This window comes from Hippocampus bargibanti, linkage group LG02, assembly GCF_051943395.1.
Source record: "Hippocampus bargibanti isolate YZ-2025 linkage group LG02, ASM5194339v1, whole genome shotgun sequence".
Classification (NCBI taxonomy): Eukaryota; Metazoa; Chordata; class Actinopteri; order Syngnathiformes; family Syngnathidae; genus Hippocampus; species Hippocampus bargibanti.
The window spans coordinates 22,648,496-22,668,852 of record NC_142735.1 but is presented as its reverse complement, the minus strand read 5'-3'; the positions used below and the strand labels follow the sequence as shown (position 1 = coordinate 22,668,852).

General features: G+C 43.6%; 2 protein-coding genes across 4 annotated transcripts; both read right to left on the bottom strand.

Moving 5' to 3' along the window:
* Window positions 1-266: 266 nt before the first annotated feature.
* Window positions 267-9,718, bottom strand: LOC148902058 (uncharacterized). Of its 3 annotated transcripts, XM_088990259.1 has the most exons (9): window positions 9,540-9,718; window positions 8,347-8,453; window positions 8,038-8,122; window positions 7,745-7,940; window positions 6,187-6,699; window positions 5,696-6,087; window positions 3,305-4,104; window positions 2,268-2,471; window positions 267-1,652 (listed from the first exon to the last, which is right to left on the bottom strand). In XM_088990259.1, the coding sequence occupies exons 1-9, from the start codon at window positions 9,701-9,703 to the stop codon at window positions 1,375-1,377; spliced, it is 2,739 nt and encodes a 912-aa protein (XP_088846385.1). In that variant the 5' UTR covers window positions 9,704-9,718; the 3' UTR covers window positions 267-1,374. The 3 variants fall into 3 exon arrangements, with proteins under 3 accessions (XP_088846385.1, XP_088846384.1, XP_088846386.1); XM_088990258.1 differs by having other exon boundaries at window positions 5,696-6,699; XM_088990260.1 differs by lacking the exon at window positions 9,540-9,718 and having other exon boundaries at window positions 5,696-6,699; window positions 8,016-8,122; window positions 8,347-8,379.
* Window positions 9,719-11,914: 2,196 nt separating this feature from the next.
* LOC148902057 (uncharacterized) lies at window positions 11,915-16,359 on the bottom strand. The gene is made up of 3 exons (XM_089017863.1): window positions 15,182-16,359; window positions 13,934-14,245; window positions 11,915-12,874 (listed from the first exon to the last, which is right to left on the bottom strand). The coding sequence occupies exons 1-3, from the start codon at window positions 15,329-15,331 to the stop codon at window positions 12,731-12,733; spliced, it is 606 nt and encodes a 201-aa protein (XP_088873989.1). The 5' UTR covers window positions 15,332-16,359; the 3' UTR covers window positions 11,915-12,730.
* Between the last annotated feature and the right edge of the window lie 3,998 nt (window positions 16,360-20,357).

Below are 20,357 nucleotides of genomic sequence, written 5' to 3'. Positions count from 1 at the left end.
AAGTTAAATTAAAAATCGTTCATCTGGCTCACTTTTTTTGTATGGGTCTTAGTCTACATTTTTTGATTATTTGCCAGTTTAAAACGATTAATAGCTATCAGGAGTGTAAATGGGAACATTTTCCCCCCGGTCCCACCTAAATTTACTTGGGATTATTGCCCATTGACAGACACTTTTTAAAAATGTTAGATAAGATGCAATCTCCGACCACATTCGATCAATGTCGACCTAGCTTGACACATGAATAAACACAGTGTAGACTGAGAAAAAACACAAAGGTTATTCATTTAATCACAGCCAAGCACAACAATTCAGACTTTCCTCTCTGAAATATTGTGAAACTGTACCCAAAAACTCACATCAAAATCCAGTTTAAGAAAACAGTCATTGACTTTAATACAGATAATATGTACAACAAAGTATGTACATAGAAGACCAAACAAACTTTAAGATCGCGACGGTAGAATAATTACAATTTGTGTTGGATGGATATCAGTAGCCTCTGTAGAGGTATGCCGCCATCCCCATTATGTCTTACTTGTGTCAGTTACTTTTCTTTTTATAATAATAATAATAGGAACAATAACAATACATAAACACACACACACACTATACATAAAATGATATCAGTTGAGAAGACGCGTCAACGCGTGGGCCTTGAAAGCAGTGACTCCCAACCAGTAAGCTGCAGAGAAATGTTCTAATGGATAATTTGAATTGATCAGCAATATGAACATTGCCAAAATCCAAGTTTCACAAATAATTTCACATTTTAATGATTGAATTGCAAAAGTACATTTTTCTTGTATTATTACAGAAAGGTGTCTCAGGAAAAAAATACAATATCAAAGAACATACTTCTTGAGGGGAAAACCAGGCCTTTTGTTACAAGTTTTATATTTTGCCACAATTTCACATACGTAGGTATGTACTTTTTAGTTTCAATGATACAACATTTTGCAGTTTTCCAGACCCTCAGGCTTAGCCTGGCAGACCACGAGGTCTCACTAAGGGGTCCTTCTTTGAAACCCACTGCTAATAAAGACCAGAATGACGAGCTTAACACATTCATGTTTGTTGGTCATCCAACGTGATGCTACAAAAATGTGCAGTTTGTCCACGTCGCGCAATTGTCTTTCCACACTTCAATGTAAAACGCCACTTCTTTTTCCTTTGGCTTTTTTTGGCGTTTGCGTGTGATCAAAGGTGATGGTAAATGAAGAAAAGGGCGATGATGAACAAAATCCCACGCTCACCCTCATAGCAAGTCCTTCCATATTCCAAGTATGATGTGTATGTGCGTGGGCATTTATTTTACATAAATAAGAGGTTTTGTTGGTGAATCCTACCTCACCCCGCCGCCTTTTTCCCAGATCAACAGACGGCAGCGGCGGTGGCAGCGGCAGCAGCGGCCGCCAAGGCGGCGCTTTCCCGCCGACCCTGCTTCTTCAGCAGCTGGATGCGGTTGTGCACATAGAACTTGATAGCGCGCCAGTCGCGCTGATTGCTGACGAGCATCGGGCAGAGCTCTAGACAGCGCTCGCAGTCGGCTTTGGCGGGTACGCGCAGATCAGCCAGGTTACGCTTGAGGTGAGTCTCCACGGCAACGCGCTCCGCCTCTGACCAGGGACGTTTCAGCACGCCGCGCTTCCCTGTGGGATGGAAACGCATTTCTTGGATGAATACAAAAAGTTGTTTTAAGAAAATATCCATCCATCCGCGCACATTTGCTTTTTAGCTGACAGAGTTAAAACAGTTCAGGAACATGCAGAGTACATTAACCTGACACATAAAATTACACTGAAATGTATCAAGCAGTGAAAAGAAAAAAAAATGTCAGATTGTGGGGGACAAAAAAAATATTTGCAGGGGGTGGAGGAAATTACTGACAGTGTGACATACACCAAGTCATTAATCCTAAAGAGTAAAAAGTTAAAGGAATAAAAACAATGTGGAAATGAAAAAAAAAAATCCATGAATTGGGACACAGAACTTTATCGGCACCCAAGCATGAAAAAACAAAACCCGAGCAAATTCGGGAATGGCGCTCTATGTTATATTTTCAATTCCCGAATAAATTAGTGAATGGCAGTGAATGAGTTAACACCTCAGGTCATCGTTTTTTTCCCATCCCGTATAAAAAAAAAACATAAAAAAATAAATAATTGTACACAAAAACTAGAATAATTTCAAGAAATAAGAACACCAAACCATGATTTCACAATGCATGATATAATACTCAAACCCGCGCGACACTGACAAGTTACCTGATTTGGGTGGAAGTGACCTCCTCTTGGGGGCGCTAGCGGCTGACGGGCTGACCGCTGAAGGAGTGGACGCTTTCTTCTTCTTGGGTGGTCTGCCCGGCCCTTTCTTCTTGACCACCACCTCCACCTTTGGCGGCACCTCCTCCTTCACATCTTCCGGCTCCGAAGCTTCCGAGAAGGAGTCGACAGAGTTGCTGGACATCACTGCCAGGCACAAAAGATACCTTGTAGTCACCATGTCTGTGTGTATTCTCAATCATTGAGGTTGCAATGCACATTTTCCCTATCCGGCACTTAAAGCAGATGGTGGTGGTTGTTGTTGTTGTCGGTGTCATGTCAACGCAATGGCTGCAAGATTTGTGATAAGATTAAATGTTGAACAGTGTGCGGCTGGCTGGATGCATGGCTTGAGGAGCCTGCGCAGAGAGGAAAGGAGCGCCGATGCGTATGTGGTACTGTCGCGGCTTGGAATTGAAGCGGATTTACGTGGGACAGGAGATGTGAGACAGTCTCTATGTCAATGGATGCGACAGCTTTGTTGCGTTTGCTTTCAACATTTCGCCTGTAGCAGACGTGCACATTCCACCATGACGTCCCTGATCCACTGGTGAAAATGATACTTTGATCCTCTCCTCTTTGATCTAGAACTGCTACATACAACAAAGATGGTGCAGAAAGTGCTTAAGATTGGATGACTGTCTGTGTCTTTTGTAGTGTGTCACATTATTTGCTATTTTTTTATTGTTGTTTTGACTTTAAGATGGCGCCGCGAGAGCATTTACAGCACGTCATGTATTTTGTTTCCCGACTTCTTCCTTTCCTTTCATTACTTTCACCACTTTGCTGCTGTGAAATGTAAATTTCTCCACAAGACTAATCCAATCCAATTGTTTGGTATTCTCGGAAGGTGAAGATGAGGACAAGAGCAATTTCAAACAGCTGATTTGTATGCCGAACCCTAAAAAAAAGGAATTAATTTTTTTTATCTAAAGAAGTTTTTTTATATTAAAGGTAAAATGGAAAAGATGGAACCTTACCATCCAACTCCAGACAGATGTGTTGCAAGCTCATCCCGCGAAAGAGCACACCCTCCTTCTCGCCATAAAGAACAACGCGGCCCACCTGCCCCATCAGCGCGGCGTCCCTGGTGATGGATGAGCAGTTCTGTGTGACGTGGTACTCGGTTTCCAGGAAGTTCTCCAGGCGCTTGGTGGTGCTCCCTTGAGCCTGACCTTCCTCCAGGAGCAGGAGCTGCGTGAGAATGGCCACCTGTCGGCGCACCCGCGTCCCCGTGATAGCGCCGGGGTTCTTCACGCCGCTTGTTCGGGCCAAGTTCCTCAGGAGGTCTGTGCCGCGCAGCGGGGTCGCGGGGGAGTGATAGGGGCGGGAAAAAACATAAGGGCTCTCGGGATCTACACCCACATCGGCGCTGGTTTGAAGGAGCAGATCGAGGCAGGACTCGCAGTTGGGCGGCAGGATGAGCGGCTGGATGCGGCCGCGCTTTCCCATGACACTGGCCCTCGGGAGGTGACAGAGGACCCGACGCTCAAACGGCGATAGGAGGGCCTCGGTGGCACCACCGCCATCGCCGCCCCCGGAGCTCTCCTGAGGAGCTGCGCGTTTGTGGTAGTCCTGGATGGTGAGCTTGGCCACCTCGCACTCGCGGTGGCGGTTGTAGAGAATGAGTAGCGAGAGGCTGGCGTGGCACAGTTGACGCCAGGCCTCAGCCGAGCGCGAGCGGCCCAGAGACAGAAAGGAGGTGTGCTGCTGCTGCCGCAGGTACGTCACTAGCGACGATAGCGAAGACAGTAGTGGAGACATGTGGTGACGACGTGACCTGGGATAGGGACGATACCTGTTAGAATCACTCCTGATTGACGTTTTACCTACCGATCACTCACCAAAGTGATAATTGTAGATTCTGAGCAAAGGTTTTTGTGGGTTTCATCAGCTAGCATGTCAAGTGGTGGCCGTTTGAAGGTTTAAACAGACTATGCTAAATTCTATTTGCTCATCTTATGCATTAGACATTTGATGTCAGCAATTTGCTAAAAGCTTGATCAAATTACCTTCTTTTCTGGAGTATAAGGCGCACTCAACAATAAATGATGTATTTTCAACCTTTTTGCATATATAAGGCGCACCATCAATGAATGAAAAAAGTTTTGCAAAGATAATATATGAATATATAAAAAATCCAAATAGAGGGAACACCACATTTTAAGGTGCTACAGTAGCGGCTGGGGTTACGCACTACTTTAGGGGGAAGTAGAGTTACGACATTTGACTTTAGCAATTTGATAAAAGCTTTTTGTCGATCAAATTATGTAGTTCAGCATCAAGATTTGATGCTTATCAGTCTTTAAAAAAGTGACAGTTGAGAGCAAATCAAAACTATTTAAATTTGTAGTTAACTTGTGAAGAGATGGAATTCCATGCATAATATTTAAAAAAAATTGCAAATGTCATAGCAAACAAGGGTGTCATTTACTTGTTTGAATTTTCATTTGATCTGTTAAAAACGTGCTGCCAAGTCTGGAAGCATCTGGAACATTAAGGATTTCAAAACAGAGATAAAATAAACAACTAAACTAATACAAATATTTGCAAAAGAAGGAGCAGGTGCAGCTAAAGTAAACTAATTAGCTTTTTTGTGTTAAGTAGTTTCTAAATAAAAAAAAGTGTCTGCTGTTACCCTTGTATATAATTTTTACTGACAGTCCTAAATAGCGGTAATGAAATGTACCATATTTTCCAGTGTATAAGGCGCACTCAAAAGCCTTGATTATCTTCAAAAGATGGCCTTATACGCCGGTGCGTCTCATATGTGAATGTTGAGCCACAACAGGTCTCGCAATGACAGTCAGCAGCCACCAACTCATTTTCCCCCTGTAGAAGAAGTAGTGCGTAAACCCAGCCTCTACATAGCGCAGGTATAATGTGGTGTGCTTTATATTTGGAAAAAATTATATACAGTAAAGTCTCGTTATATCGATATTCAAGGGAGTCCGAAAAAATATCGATATAACCGGGACTATTGATATATCCGACCCTGTTTGCATGTAATTTTCTCCGTGCGTGGATAGAAATAGTATCGATATAACCGGGACTATCGATATATCCGATATCGATATAACGAGACTTTACTGTATGTGGAAAATTAATTTTCATTCATTGAAGGTGCGTTTTATACTCCGGTAGGCCTTATATATGGAAAAAGTTTAAAAAGACACCATTCATTGGGGTTGCGCCTTATACTCCAGTGCGCCGTATACACCAGAAAATACGCTAATTTAATAATTACGATTAAAAAAATAATAATGCCAGTCTGGGCCAACCTGAAATAATAACAGACTGACACACCCACCATTGCCGATCGCCTACACTATAATGTAGTTGAACAAACTTCAAATGATTCAGGATCCAACCTGGTAGTTTCTTCGTTATTCTCCTCCGGCGCATCACCGTCTGGATCAGCACACAGATCGAGATCTTCTTCTGGATCGATGTCCGGCTCTGGAGTTGGAGGAGGGGCCAGTTCCTCTTGAACCCGTTCCACTTCCACCTTTTGCTGCTCTTCAAGCTTCTCCCTCTTCATTCTGCGACCTCTCCTAGGAGGAGACGAGGGAGGCGGCGAGGGGCTCTTAACCCTGTGCTTAGGTGCAGCGCGCCTGGTGTTCGGCGGCGAGGACGGGACAGGCGCCGCTTTCTTTTGAGGCGGTGGCGACAGAGAGAGGGAGAAAGAAACGGCACCCGAGCGGGTGTTTGGTGATTCCCTCTCCCTGGCGAAGAGCGAGGGCACCGGACCCGCGGTTGAAGGCTGCGGGACCGCAAAGGAATGACTGTGAGTTGCGGAGGCGGGCGAGGGGTTGCCATTGGAATGTGCTCGGAGATGCGCGAGCTCCATGGCCGAACGGACCTCGGGTTGATTGGCATGATGCTTCTCCAGGTGGCGCGCCAAAGACCGATAGTGGCGGCCGCAGTACAGACAGTGCTGGCGGCGGCTCACCGGGTTGCTGCTGGAGCCGCCAATGTTTATGTTGATGTTATTGTTGATGTTGGTGGTCGGGGGGGCCATGGCGCCGACCGGCTGCGTGTTGGACCTGGATGGGGGGGTTGAGAAAGACGAGCAGGGGCGCCCCGGTCCACGTGTAGAGGTGGGGGCACTCTTTTTCTTGGTGCTGACAACGGCGGGGATCTTGCGCTTCTTGCGGCGGCGAAGCATTCGGCCCCGTATCTCCTCCATTTCCTCCTCCTCCTCTTCCTCCTCCTCTTCATCATCATCCTCTTCTTCCTCCTCCTCATCCTCCTCGCGGTCCGAGTCACTGGGCTCGGAGTGGGTGAGGGGCGAGGATGAGGGGGACAAGGACCAAGAGGGGGTTAGGTAATCCGAAACAGAGAGAGACAGTGGGTGGGGGCCAGCCTCTTCGTCCTTAGTGGGCGCACACACATCAGGCGCAAAATATGAGCATGATCAAAGTTTAGAAACACGCGATGCCTGTTAAAAATTGTGCTGCCATAAATTACACCAAAGGTGTCAAAGTCAATGCCCAGGGGCAGAATCTGGCCCGCGACATCATTTTATTCGGCCTGCGAAAGGAAATTCCATGATGCTTGCCAAAGTCCAAATCAAAATTTAAAATTGTCCCATAGAAACCACAATAGTCATTATTCTTGACTGTAGATTTGAAAATTAGTTATTCATTAACTCATTCACTGCCAGATATGTGAAAAAATGTACCCAGTCCAGTGCCACGGTTTTTATCATTGTCACTTGAATTCCAGGACCCACATAATCTTGAGTTTTAGGACTACGTAAACATTCAATACAGCATTAGAAACCTTAGACACTCTTCTTTCATCAGAAACAACAGTTAACTCTGTTAACTCAGTTTTGAAAGGCGCTTATAAATGAAATTGATTATTATGATTAATTCCTAAATTATATGGGTCTGTATTTATCTGAGCTTGAAATGGGGGTGGCTGTGCAAAATACTATACAATCCAAATGGTTTATATTGTCCTTTAACACCTGAAGCTGGAACAAAGCACTAACATGGAAAAGAAGACTGCCCCATTGCGGAAAAGAAAAAACATTGCCATATGCCCTGGCCAGTGCTTTATCGGCACCCAAGCATGAAAAAACAAAGCCTGAACAAATTCGGGAATGGCGCTCGACGTCATATTTTCAATTCCCGAATGAATTTATAATGGCAGTGAATAAGTTAACATTTCAGGTCATCGTTTTTTCCCATCCCGACGACAAAAAATACACACAAAAAATAAATAATTGTAATTTGTTATGTAAAATGTGGAGGGGATTAAACATTCTAATGGCTTCCCCAAATTGATAACAGCCCCTGACAGGTAACTGCCACTACAATGTGGCCCGCAGGAAAAAATAACTTTGACACCCTTGAATTACACATAAATGATCACATTTATTTAATGTTATGATGGAAGGAGCTACTTCTCACCATGGCATTCTCTCCCCAGTCGGTAAGGCTGTAGTCCACCGTGATCTCCTCCCCTTTGGCGATGTCTCGGATCGCTATGACGACCAGTCGCACCTGAGTGCCACAGTGCACCTCGCGAATGCGGCAATTCGGCGGCGGGTGAAAGAGCACGGGTCCACGGACGCCGCCCGCCCCTTCTTCGCCCAGCTCCGGTACACTGGCCAAACAAAAACAAAACCCCTAAGTAGTTGGTAGACTTCGAATATGAGGGAGGCGGAGTCTGCGTAGTTACCATGGGAACGGGTCCTCCTTACCAGAGCTGAGCTGGATCTGTTAGGTAGTAAGGACTCCCCGGTGGTGGGAGGCCATCCTCGGTGCCCTCTGGATACTGGCCCTCACCTGAATAGACAACATCTGACCTTTAGCACTATTCACACAAATAGATTTGGGGAGATTGCGACGACTTCAAATGTAAAGACACTTTTTTAAATGAATTGTGAGAATTGATCGTGACACCCTGGAGTGACTGAATAGATCACGTCTTATTGTGTGTGTGTGTGTGTGTGTGTGTGTGTGTGTGTGTGTGTGTGTGTGTGTGTGTGCGTGCGCATGAGTGTACTAACCAGGACTATAGCTGTGCTCAGACATGCTCTCCTCCTCATCTTCCGTCACGTAGGCCCGGTCACACACCTTCACCGGGGTCCCCTTGCGCTTCCTCCCACAAACACGTCTGGAAAAACCAAAATTATTTTCCTCACTAATGTACACCTAGTTTTCAGGAAAATAAAAGTGACTTTGAATTCTACTGTAAAAAAAAAAATCTTGGGATGTCCACTCACGACTCGTCTGGTCTGGCCACTTGTGGGATCAGTCACTGGTGCACTTTTATTTCTGAAGTAATATTGAGATGACTATTTTTGTGTTTGTGCCTCAAAAAATATTTGGTGCATTTGATTCCGTATGAGTTGATGATGTTGGGTAGAAGAGCTTTTGTTTACCAGGACTCTGCTCATTAAACATGGAGTACATATGGTGCAAAAAGGTTGTAAGCTTGTTGCTGCCTCTCAAGTCCCATTAACATTTTAATCTCAACAGGCTATTTTTTTCCTTTGGTCTATTTTAAAATTGAAATGGGGGGAGTCTTGTATAGCCAATAAGAAAAACAATCTAATCTAATTTTTGTTGATTATAGATTTAATCTTGTGAAACAACATCAAAAAGACTTATCTCTGAACGAGTTTCAGAAAAATAGCAACGTGGGTCAACATGACCTGCGACCTCATAATGGAGTTAAACGATGAAAGAGTTTAATCTGAAACGAACGTTTCCCAACTGTACACGTGCTTTTTTTCACATTTGCATGTTTATTATTATATTTTAATGTTGCGATTATAATTATCATCAAGGGGGTTAGGCCTGGGCCACAAATCGATCAGATCTGAGATCAGCTCGAATCCAGGCTGAGTCCAGCTGATGTTCCCCATTGGGGTCTCCATGCTAACGCCGCGGCTAAACAGTTAGCTTCCCCACCGCGTCAAAACATCACGACTAACCCGGCCGGAGGGGCCACGTTGTAACCGTAGACAGGGAGCGCGCGACATCTGTGAGCGCCGCGTCTCACAAACGGACCAAAAATACCATCCAAAATTCGCTTTTCTCACAAAAATCCCACATGAGTCGGAGAAGGGGGTGGGGAGTCTGGGGCGGGGGGCTAAGAATGCGCGCCTGACTACAGTCGAAATTGAGCCATGCTAACAAAGCCTTGTAAATAGGAGGGAGGTGAAGCGAAAAAGCAGGCCCGAAAGCGGTCACTCACCCGCGCGGCGGTTGCGGTTTGCTTCCGTCGCCGTCGCTGTCGAGTGTCGGTGGCTCCCGGTAGTCGAAAGGCGAGCGTACATTCTCCGCCATTAGGACTGCCAGCCAGTGCTTCCCTCCACTCGGTCGACGCGCTTCCTCCTCCCTGCACTGCTCACTACGCATGCGCACAACATCCCCTAGAGAAGAGGGGCGTGCTCGTCGTGTAGTTCAGATGGAGCACTTTCGCAACGCAGAAACTGATTTAATGTAAATTGTATAAATGTGAAAATAATTCTCTTTGTATCTCATCTCATCTCCCGTACCGCTTATTCCTCATTAGGGTCGCGGGGGTTGCTGGAGCCTATCTCAGCTGTCTTTGGGCACGAGGCCGGGGACACCCTGAATTGGTTGCCAGCCAATCGCAGGGCACACAATGACATACAACAGTCACTCTCACACTCACACCTAGGGACAATTTGGAATGGTCAATCTGCCTGCCATGCTTTGTTTTTGGAGTGTGGGAGGAAACCGGAGGACCCGGAGAAAACCCACGCGGGTCCGGGGAGAACATGCAAACTCCACACAGGGAGGCCGGACCGGGACGCGAACCGGCGACCTCTGCACTGTGAAGCCGGTGTGCTAACCACTCGGGCCTCCCCATTCTCTTTGTATGACAAATATATTAAATATATTATATATTATATTATAATTAAATATATTTTTTTAATCCCATTTTACATTACTGTGTCGTAACAGGACGATGGGAAATATTTTATTGAAACATGCTGTGTTTTTTGTTTAATTTATTTTGTGCAAACAAATAACGAAAAGAACGAAAATGTATTTTTTCATGAAAAATGCATCGTTGAGCTCTAACTCCTCTCTGTCTCTTTCTCTCTCTTTTTATCTCTTAATTTTTGTAGCATTACAACTTTGCCCCCTAAAGTTCAACCTAACTCATTCACTGCCAGACGTGCAAGTGTCCACTCCGGTACCAGGGTTTTTGTCATTGTCACTCGAATTGCAGGACCCGCAGAAGATTGAGTTTTATGACTACATAATCATTCAATGCAATGTAAAATACCATAGACTCTGTTCTTCCATCAGAAAAAGAGTTAATTCCTAAATTATATGGGTCTGGACTTATATGAGCTTGAAATGAGGGTGCTTTAACAACAGCTGAAGCTCTAACAAAGCGCTTACATGGAAAAAAGGGAACTGCTGCCCCCCTTGTGGAAGGGGCCAGCCCTCTATCGGCACCCCCGCAAGAAAAAACTAAAACTCGAACAAATTCGGGAATGACGCTCTCCATCAGGGGTGTCAGGGGCCGCTGGAGGCAGAGTCTGGGTGAGGCTGGGCCGCATCAGGATTTTCACAAGAAAAGCACAGATAAAACATTCTCAAAATGTTCTCAAAATCGTTATTTTTAACACACACAAAAATGAATTAAATAAATAAATGGAAAAATGGATACAAAATAAATTAACCAGTAATAAATAAATAAAATAATTATCATGACAATAAGGCAGATACAGACGACTGAAAAAAAACACAGGAAACTAATTATTTTAATAAAGTTTCAAATGTCTGTATTCACAGTTTTTTAACTTCTAACTTTCTGAACATAAATGGCTTCTCTTGCCTCCTTTTTGCTGCTAGAGACCTGGCAGCGCTTCTTTTCACAGAGCCAAGCCAAATTTGGCTTGAGGGAGGAGGCAGTGGACACTCTGTGTAGGGCTTGAAGATGCTCATCAGTAAGTCTGGGCCTGTACTTGGAATTATTGAAGTTCAAGGTGGAGAAGAGCTTCTCACATAAGTATGTGCTCCCAAAAAGACACATAGTCCGCTTGAACATTCGGGAAAGTTCAGGGAAGCTGGGGGTTAACTCTCTCAAACATTGCCCAAGCTTGTCTGCTTCTCCATTCACATACCTGAACTTGGCTTTGAGTGCAGAGTGGCACTGTAGGTCACAGAGCTCCATTTGGGACACAGGAGGGGCATCTTGCACATCAAAAGAGAATGGGTCGGCAAAAATCTGAAATGTGGCTTTGTGCGTCTTGAAGTCTGCAAATATGTGATTAAATTCCCTCTGTAGCTCCAAAATGGTGGTTTGTTCCCTGGTTTGTTCAGCTCCATGCACAAGTTTCATTCATATCAATCATGCGGGCCGCACTAACATTAATCTTTCATGTCAAGGCGGGCCGCAAAATATTCTTTCGGGGGCCGCAGTTGGCCCGCGGGCCGCGTGTTTGAGACCAATGCTCTACATCATATTTTGAATTGCCGAATAAATTCGGGAAGGGCAGTGAATGAAATAATACTGAAAAAAATGTGCATGTGTTGTTTTACAACAGTTTGTTTTCCCAAAATGTCAACAAGAACAACATCTTGAGATTTTTTAATGCGATTTATTTGTCGTGACCCTCCCCCCCAAAAAAAATAATGGATCCACACTCATTTTAAGTCCCATTTTGGGAAACATTTGGTGGATCCAACAGTGTAGCAGCAGCACATTCAAGTTAAACATCAGGTGCAAATTATACAAACAATAAAGTCCATCCTCTTTGGAATCATTGAGAAGGGAAATAAAATGAAATACAACAGTCACAGTTTGTCAGTCAGTCAGGAATATTTGGGTATTTCTAGCAGTTAGTTTGTGAAAATGTTAAATGTGTTTAAATAAATACAATAAATTACACACAGGATACTTGGAAAGTGGGTCACTGCACACAGACCGCACAGCAAATGGTGGTCAACTGGAGGTCATTTTAGCACTCGCAGAGGAAATACCGCCTGGGCAAAGCCAGGCCTAATTAAAAGAGCATAGCTGTTAGTGAAGCGGCGTTTTGTTCTACAGGATTTGGACAGTGACTGTTGAGTTGGCTCTTTATACACCAGTTCCAATGACGACATTTTGCAAGCCGACAATGTATTCAACAAGAATGAAAGCAAACCAAAAAAGGGGGTTCAATTCTCACCACTCGTGGTCTATTATTGATTTCAGGTAGCGTGACAAGAAGGCTGTGAGATGAATACATTTATGAAATTTGATTAAGAATAAGATCATTATATTAATCAGAGTAGAGCATTTACTATGCAGGATAGAAAGAAAAGTTGTGAAGTTGTGGTGTAGAAAGAAATCACCACTGTCCAAATCCATAATAATGAGGGGATGCCAGTGGTTTGCATGGAGTGAGTTCATTCGCCGCTTTAGACGTCTTGCGTTCCTTCCCGGTGCGTGTGAAGAACGTGTAGAGCCTGTGTGGCATGATCAGCCCAGTGGACCAACTCCAGCAGCACGTGATGCGTCCATATTTTGAGCTGGAAAGCTCCGCCGCCCCCGCCGTCAGTTTCCTAGCCACAAGAGAACCAATGTAACATTCTCCATCTGCTTGTGTTGGTAATACTGTATGATGACAAATAAATAATGTATTAAAATTGTGATGATTCTCTACTCAAAAGGTTCATTATGACTCTGATTATAATGTGGTGGGCGGTCAGTCGACAATGCTGAGAGTCGAACAACTGTATTGGTTCTGATTCGACTGCATGTAATTTGCAATAGTAGACTCCATTCCAAACACACAGGATGTTGAATTCAGTCCACTTTGATGTTGTCAAAACTGAGCATTATTATCCATCACAAAGATTCTATTGTGGGGTGTACAACTGCTGTAAATATGATTCTAAAAAGTGTGAAGTTATAATTGTGCAAGCATGATAGAGAATAGACAGAATAGAAGTTATCATATTTAAAAGTTTCATGCTGTTATATGCTTAGTTGGCTGAACACAAGGCCCACAATGGAAGCACAGATAATCTGGGTAAATCTGAGGTGAACAGACACAGCCTGTTAAACTGTCATCCTTATGTAGGAGATCTGGCCTTGGGCAGAATTTAGGACTTGGTAACTCCTTCACAGGAAGAGCTCATTCGCCAGGTTACAAAGCTATCAGTTCAAGGAAAGACAATCCATTAAAATGTCTAAGTTCTGTTGGTTTATGGATGTTGGTGCTTGGGACGACCAGGGGTGTGGTTTTAAAATCAAGAAGACTCCGTTTTACTAATGTATCACTTGAATTTGTACACTCAATAGATTGCTGGACAGGGGCCGCAGAGGTCAGGCGTCGGTCATGTATGGCTATATCTCCTGCCGGCAGTAAAACACAATCTTGCTGTGTTCGAGCCTTCGTTCACAGTTTCTGAACAAACGTCTCTGACAGAGCATTATTACAGTTGTCACAATTAGGGCTGTTGTATGTTTTTGATGCACGAAACTTCATTTCATGGAGATATAAAAAAAGATATTTCTTTTGGACTAAGATGATGAATTGCTGATGTGTCAAATTGCCACAAAACTCGGCAGAGGCGGACTTGTTCAATGTCAGATTTATCCACGTGGAAAGGATGTACCTCATCACACCGAATGTCTGGGGTGACTTCCAGCACGGAATCGTCCTTCTGCAGGAGATGTTTTGTAGTGTGAAGTAAATTCTCCAGTCGGATTCGGACGGTGTGGCGCAGGGTCTCGTAGTCGCCCTCCAGCTCGCCCCACTCCTCCTCGGCCCGGGCGATGGCACTGTGCAGCAGGCCCAGGCACTGGCGCAGGGCGGCGTGCAACCTCCGCACCGCCTCCTCCGGATCCGGCTGCTCAGCTGTCGGGCTCAGGGACACCATACGGTTTCCCTTGGGGGGCTGCTCTGACAAGAAGGTCTCTTGCTCTGTCTGGAAGCGGTTGTGATTTCACAGTTGTATTGATTATTAGATGGATTCTGTCAAAGAAGGCCATGCACGAAAATACTAAATCCATTAGGGAGGCTGGAGACCAGAGTGGGGAAATTGGTGGCGGTTTGCTTTTAGGCTGATTACTGTCTGCATCTTAGTGCCTGTGAGAAAGATTTCATGCTTGGCCAATACGCAATGACAACAACAATTCGTAATGTGGAATTGCCATTTGGGTAATAACCAATCACGGTTCTGCTTGTGAATGCCACACGGCGTAACACAGAAAACAGGTTGATTAAATTAATATTAATCATAGTGCTGTGTTTTGACAACCAAGGGCACATATAACATATTTGTAAAGAAAATATGGGAGTTTACTTCCCCTTAAATTTTTATATACAGCAGAAAGAAAATATAAAACAGTATAGTAAAGTAAATAGAACTATGTAATTTCAAAGAAAATGCACAAACAAAAAATATATACATATAAGTAAGCATTGAATGCATCCCATTCGTTTTTTTCTCCCCCCAAAATTCTACATATAAATGTAAAAAATATCAAGTGATAAAATGTGGAATAAAAATATTTTTAAAAAAATAGTACTTCCATTCGATATAAAAAAACAAACATTAAAAAACGTACCATTTCATTTTAACACGTTTTTATTATTTTTCTAGATTTTACGAAGCCTCAAGACTCTCTCGGAGCTAAGGCAACAACAACCGTGTCCCCAAAAAATTCTGGGTGAGCTGCGCCAACATCATTTGCTTTACGATTTGTGATGCATTGCAGTTGAACGCTGCAACCCACGGTTGTAATTCGAAGAAGGGACGTCCAGTCAAATGACTCGTATCAAAACAGCGTAGTTTGATGACGTAACTTTGCGTACGACAAGTGTAAATGATGCGATGGGCGTTAAAATGGGCGAAACTCACGTATAACTGGAGCAAGCGGGAGCATTCGTATTGCAGCAGACGGGCAAGGGACAGCGCCTTCCCAGTCGGCGAACCACCTGGGACTGGCGTGTCGGAGGACTTCATCTCCTCCTCCTCTTGCTGCTGTTTTTGTTGCTGCTCCTCGGCCATTCCGCACTCACTCGGTCCCCTCCCAATACGTCCGACGCTCGTGCGGTCCGCCCACCGAGAGAGGGGCGATACCGAAATGTGCTCGTTTGCGTACTACGGTACAGGGGGTGAAGAGTGTACATATATCGGTCGGTGTCGCCGGAGGGGGACGCAAATTGGTTCCGGCGAGCAACGGCGGCCAGGGGGTGTTTTAGGCGGACGCACAAGGGAAGACTATGAAGTATTTTTCCCTCCCGACAGCAAACCATTCACCGTAGTTTTTTTTATTTATTTTTTACAATTACATTGACAGTGTTTAGATGCGGACCAACAAAACTGGTGTATGACGAGTAACTTATTTTAAGTATGTTAAATTTGTTTCTGTATTTTAAACATCATTTAGGTTCAGATTTTCCCCATGATATATATTTGATGTCATTTTATTGAGCGGCTTCTTAATAAACACAGGTGGGAAAAAAAAATTTGGACTCATACATTGTCAATAGCACCTTATGTAGACTAAATACAGTTACATATCACATATACATTTACTTTGCACTATATACAGTTCTGGCGGCCCGGTAGTCGATAGGTTAGCACACACCGGCTTCACAGTGCAGAGGTCGCTGGTTCACGTCCCGGTCCGGCCTCCCTGTGTGGAGTTTGCATGTTCTCCCCGGGCCCGCGTGGATTTTCTCTGGGTCCTCCGCTTTCCTCCCACACTCCAAAAACATGCATGGAAGGCAGATTTAACACTCCAAATTGTCCCTCGGTGTGAGTGTGAGAGTGACTGTTGTACGTCTTTGTGTGCCCTGCGATTGGCTGGCAACCAGTTCAGAGTGTACCCCGCCTTGTGCCCGAAGACAGCAGAGATAGACTGCAGCACCCCCCGCGACCCTAATGAGGAATAAGCGGTACGGAAAATGGATGGATATATACAGTTCTTTTTATGAAACATTTTTGTGCAGTTGTACAGTTGTACAGTTCATTCTTCTGTCATTTTTTTTGTACGTGCACCCATGCTCCACCCCTTTCAATTTTGCTGCTGTAGCTTTCAAATTTACCCACTGTTGGACTATTAAAGGCTTTTTGGTTGTGATTCTGATTAACATTGAAGGGGAAACTGATTTTTGTGACTGATTTAAAAAAAATATATAGCACTTGTATTATCCTTCGTGCTGTACTTTGTTTTCTGTATTTCCTAGCATGAACGTCCGTTTAACTCAGAAGTACATTTTTTTGCGAGTACAATCGCTCTACCCCACTCTCTCTCATTACGCACGCGCACACGCACACACACGTGGAAATCGTATGTCCATCTAACTCGATTTTAAACATTTCTCACACTTGCCACCAGGTAGAGTTCAAGGACAAGTTATATTTCAAGGCTGAGCTGATTTTAGTCGGGTGCCACTCCCACAAATAACGGTGGTAAAAGCATCAAAGATGAACCTGCTGGGTTTTTTTCATGCCGCAAACGTGACTTGGCAAGAATAAAATGTGCTATGTCAATAAAGGTGCTTTTCTTCGCTGAAAGTCGAATGGGGGTTGTGTCCTGTGCTCCAAACGCACGCTTTGCCAGTCTCGAGTACTGACAAAAGACTTTCAAAACGCAACCTATGTTTTCATTCCTCACTCTTCATTCCACCAGTCTGTAATGCTGGGTGTGTTTTATGCTTTAATTAAAAAAAAAAATAAAGAAAGAAAGAAATACACTGTATATAAGTTTTGATGCCATGTTCACGGACATCCAACTACCAGTCAGGTAGATCTTGCTGTCTGGTGAGGAAGCGCCATTTGTTTTCATCATAAGTTCCCAGTCACTGGCTTTTTTGTAAGACATTTTTCAAGATGGCTTATCAGGATCGCTTTGTGAGGGGAGGGGGAGAATCAATTGGCAAGTAACGTGAAATACACTTACAAGTCAGAATCATAAAGATATTTTAACATTTCTGGATTCTTAATATGATGACGTTCGTGCAGTTATGATATTCCATTTTATCAACAACATTGACGAAATGGTTTAATCACCTAATACAAACTAATTGGTGCAAGTGAAGGCCCGCTCAACAACCTAACATCACATCTGTTGCTAGAATGGCATCTTGCATTATAATTAGCCGAAAGACTGCGGGCCGCTCTGTTCTGCGGTTAACTTATTGCGGTTTTCGTGCCTCACAGATTTTTTTTTCATAGGAAAAAAAACGTTCAGAATAAAAAAAATGCTGAATGATCAGAGGTTTTGGACATGGCTGTAGCTTGATTGTTCCAGCATTGACATCACCCAATGACAGCACGATATGTCATGGTGGCCACGTGGATTGGCTGTGCATCTTCTCAGCCCTGCCCAGCACCCTTTCTGTCTTATTACGTGGGTTATTGTTATACAACTCGACTTTGCGGATTTCCGTCTATCGTGGGTGGTCCTGGTCCCCCATTCACCGCAAAAAAAATGAGACATTACTGTACAAGACAAGACACAAAGATGAGAACACCACATATTTATCAAACTCCATTTCCTCATCGCCACCCTGAAAATGGCCGCCCGGGGTACACTTTTAAGAACTCGGTTAATTTCTAATTACAAATAATATAAAAGCTAAAAGGTGTGGCAGGATGTTGACGGGTTAGCACATCCGCCTCATAGTACAGGTGTGATTGGGAATGGTTGTTGATGTATGTGCACCATGGCAATCAGGTCTGGGTGTCCCCCGCGCACTGCACAAAAACACGGTTGGGATGGGCAAGGCAAACCTGTCACTCTGAAAAGTTAAAAATAATTCTGACCTCGTGTCCAGTTAAGGAATGAAAGGACTGCGACGTGCAACTACACCCAAATAACAATGAAATGATGACATCGGTGATTTTGCTGATAGCTAATGACGTTTCTCCCTTGACTTGAGGTGTCAAGAATAATGACGTTTTTGAGCATAGCGCAATGGCCAATGGCAACAACTTCACTTTGCCGAAAGGGATACAGAGCAAAAATGTTGATTTCAGAATCGAATCAGAATACCTTTATTCGTCTCACAATGGGGAAATTTGCAGTCCACAGCAGCAATTGAAAAGTGATGGAGTTGGGGTGGGGTGAAAAGATAGAAAACAAGATATTCTAAGCATAACAAAATAAAAATGTCAACTGTATACTGTGCAAATGTAAATGTGCAAAACCGTTCCATAAGAGAAAACAAACTGTACATAGTGCAGAATCAAGAAATGCATTTTGATATATTGCAACAACCTATATTTACAAGAGTCCAGTTTTTTTTTTTTTTCCTTTTTCTTTTTTCACATGTGATCATTGAGAATTGTGAAGCCTGACAGCAGTCGGTAGGAACGAGCGGCGGTACCTCTCCTTCTTGCAGAACGTGGGAGTTTTGTAGCTACAGACTAAACCGCATTTCCCATTAGCAATTAACCTAAACGTTGTTATCAGCTATTGTTCGCTGCCAACTCCACATTCTTTAGGAAATTGTGTGCTAGATTTTCGTTTGATTTGATACCTTGTTGTAATCTGTGAAGAAGCTAGCCTGCTACACGGGTAGCAGTAGGAGTTAGGCTAGCCAGGTTGTCATAAACTAGCTGTTCTGCGACTTTTTTGCTAGCATTAGCAATCCACTCATTTACCTTTGGAAGTTCACATTCTAGATTTGTGTTCAACGTTCAGAGTATGTTACAGTCTACACAGCAGGTAGCGAGGCAACTTAAATCTGGCACCAATAGCTAACATTTGTAGTTAAATTCGCATCCTTAGGGAGCTTGTGATTCAGATTTTTGTTTGACATTTGGATCATGTTACAGGGCAACATATCACTCTTGCACAAAGATCCACTAAAGGAAATAAATTATTAAAAAATATGTGAAGCTAGCTCCTCAACGTTACTTGTCAGTCACCAGACTGTACTGTCAAATGCCTGGTTACCTACATTCACAGCTACCGTGTGTGTGATTAACCGTATGAGTCCTCCTTTCTGCTGCCAAAAGTGTGACTGTGGCTGCCATTTTTTCAGGGGTTTGTGGCCTACTATATTGTGGCCTGTAAAATGCATTTTATTACATAGGGGTGTTGGTTCGCGGGCCTGGCTACAGTCAGCTACTGCAAACCTGGTCGCGAGAGAACAATCTGTCGCACAAATCGGATGTTAATCAGCAAACAGACACTCAAAGACAAGGTTACAAAGTATGTCAGACATGTGTAAAATGTGCTTGTGTGTATTGCGTCAAAATAAGACACAATGGTTGAAAAAACTTTGACATTGCTTTGTCACTGTCAACTTATGGATAAGCATCATTTACAGACAATCACCCAACTGGTTTATTTTTTTTTTAAAAGGACGAAGACCAAAAATAGACCAGGGCAACATTTTCGGGATTGAAATGTTCAAGGCAAAGAATTATGATTCAGAATCGTGGTTCAATTTAACGTGTGGTTTTAATTTTGAGAATGCCATCTTATTTTTTGCACAAATGACATTTTCCCGATCCAACAGCCAACTTCCAGAGTTCACCTCTTGCCAAAAGACCCACAGAAGTTAACTTCGAATTAATAGAAAGTAATCTATTACTTTTCAAAACATCCTAAGCGATTGGACAAACAGTTGGACTTAAACCGATACTGCGCTAAAGTTTGTCTCATCCAATGTTGTTTCTACTCTTTCAGGCCAGGTCAGCATATGAACTTCACAAGAGGAAGAAGGAAAATTGGATGGATAGATTAGACAATGTCCCCGTCTGGCAACAGTGGCGTCATCCTTCTTCATGTCTTTCCTTCTTCTCACAAGAAGAACTCAAACAAACCAAATTGTTCCGAAGATAAGACACACCTTAGCAAATGCCCACACGTGTGCGTCTGCTTCTACATCGTCATTCAGAGGCGGCATGAAAATTTCCCATCATTGTCTTCCATAAAACCTGCATGTGCGTTGATGTTATAAAGTTATTCACTTATGTCACAAACGGTAAGCGTGTGTTTCCAATATGAAAACGTGACACTCGTGACATGTATTTGTTCTCACAATTAGTCTTTGTGTGTGTGTGTGTGTGTGTG

Bases quoted from the DNA above. Each gene is read 5' to 3' on its own strand.
- LOC148902058 (XM_088990258.1), bottom strand. From the start codon at position 9,703: ATGCGTAGTGAGCAGTGCAGGGAGGAGGAAGCGCGTCGACCGAGTGGA. The intron at 8,454-9,539 runs GTGAGTGACCGC...TGGTTTTTCCAG, and splicing joins AAACCGCAACCGCCGCGCGG to ACGTGTTTGTGGGAGGAAGC. The intron at 7,941-8,037 runs GTAAGGAGGACC...TTGTTTGGCCAG, and splicing joins ACAGATCCAGCTCAGCTCTG to TGTACCGGAGCTGGGCGAAG.
- LOC148902057 (XM_089017863.1), bottom strand. From the start codon at position 15,331: ATGGCCGAGGAGCAGCAACAAAAACAGCAGCAAGAGGAGGAGGAGATG. The intron at 14,246-15,181 runs GTGAGTTTCGCC...AACCGCTTCCAG, and splicing joins CCCGCTTGCTCCAGTTATAC to ACAGAGCAAGAGACCTTCTT. The intron at 12,875-13,933 runs GTACATCCTTTC...TCTTGTGGCTAG, and splicing joins CAGACATTCGGTGTGATGAG to GAAACTGACGGCGGGGGCGG.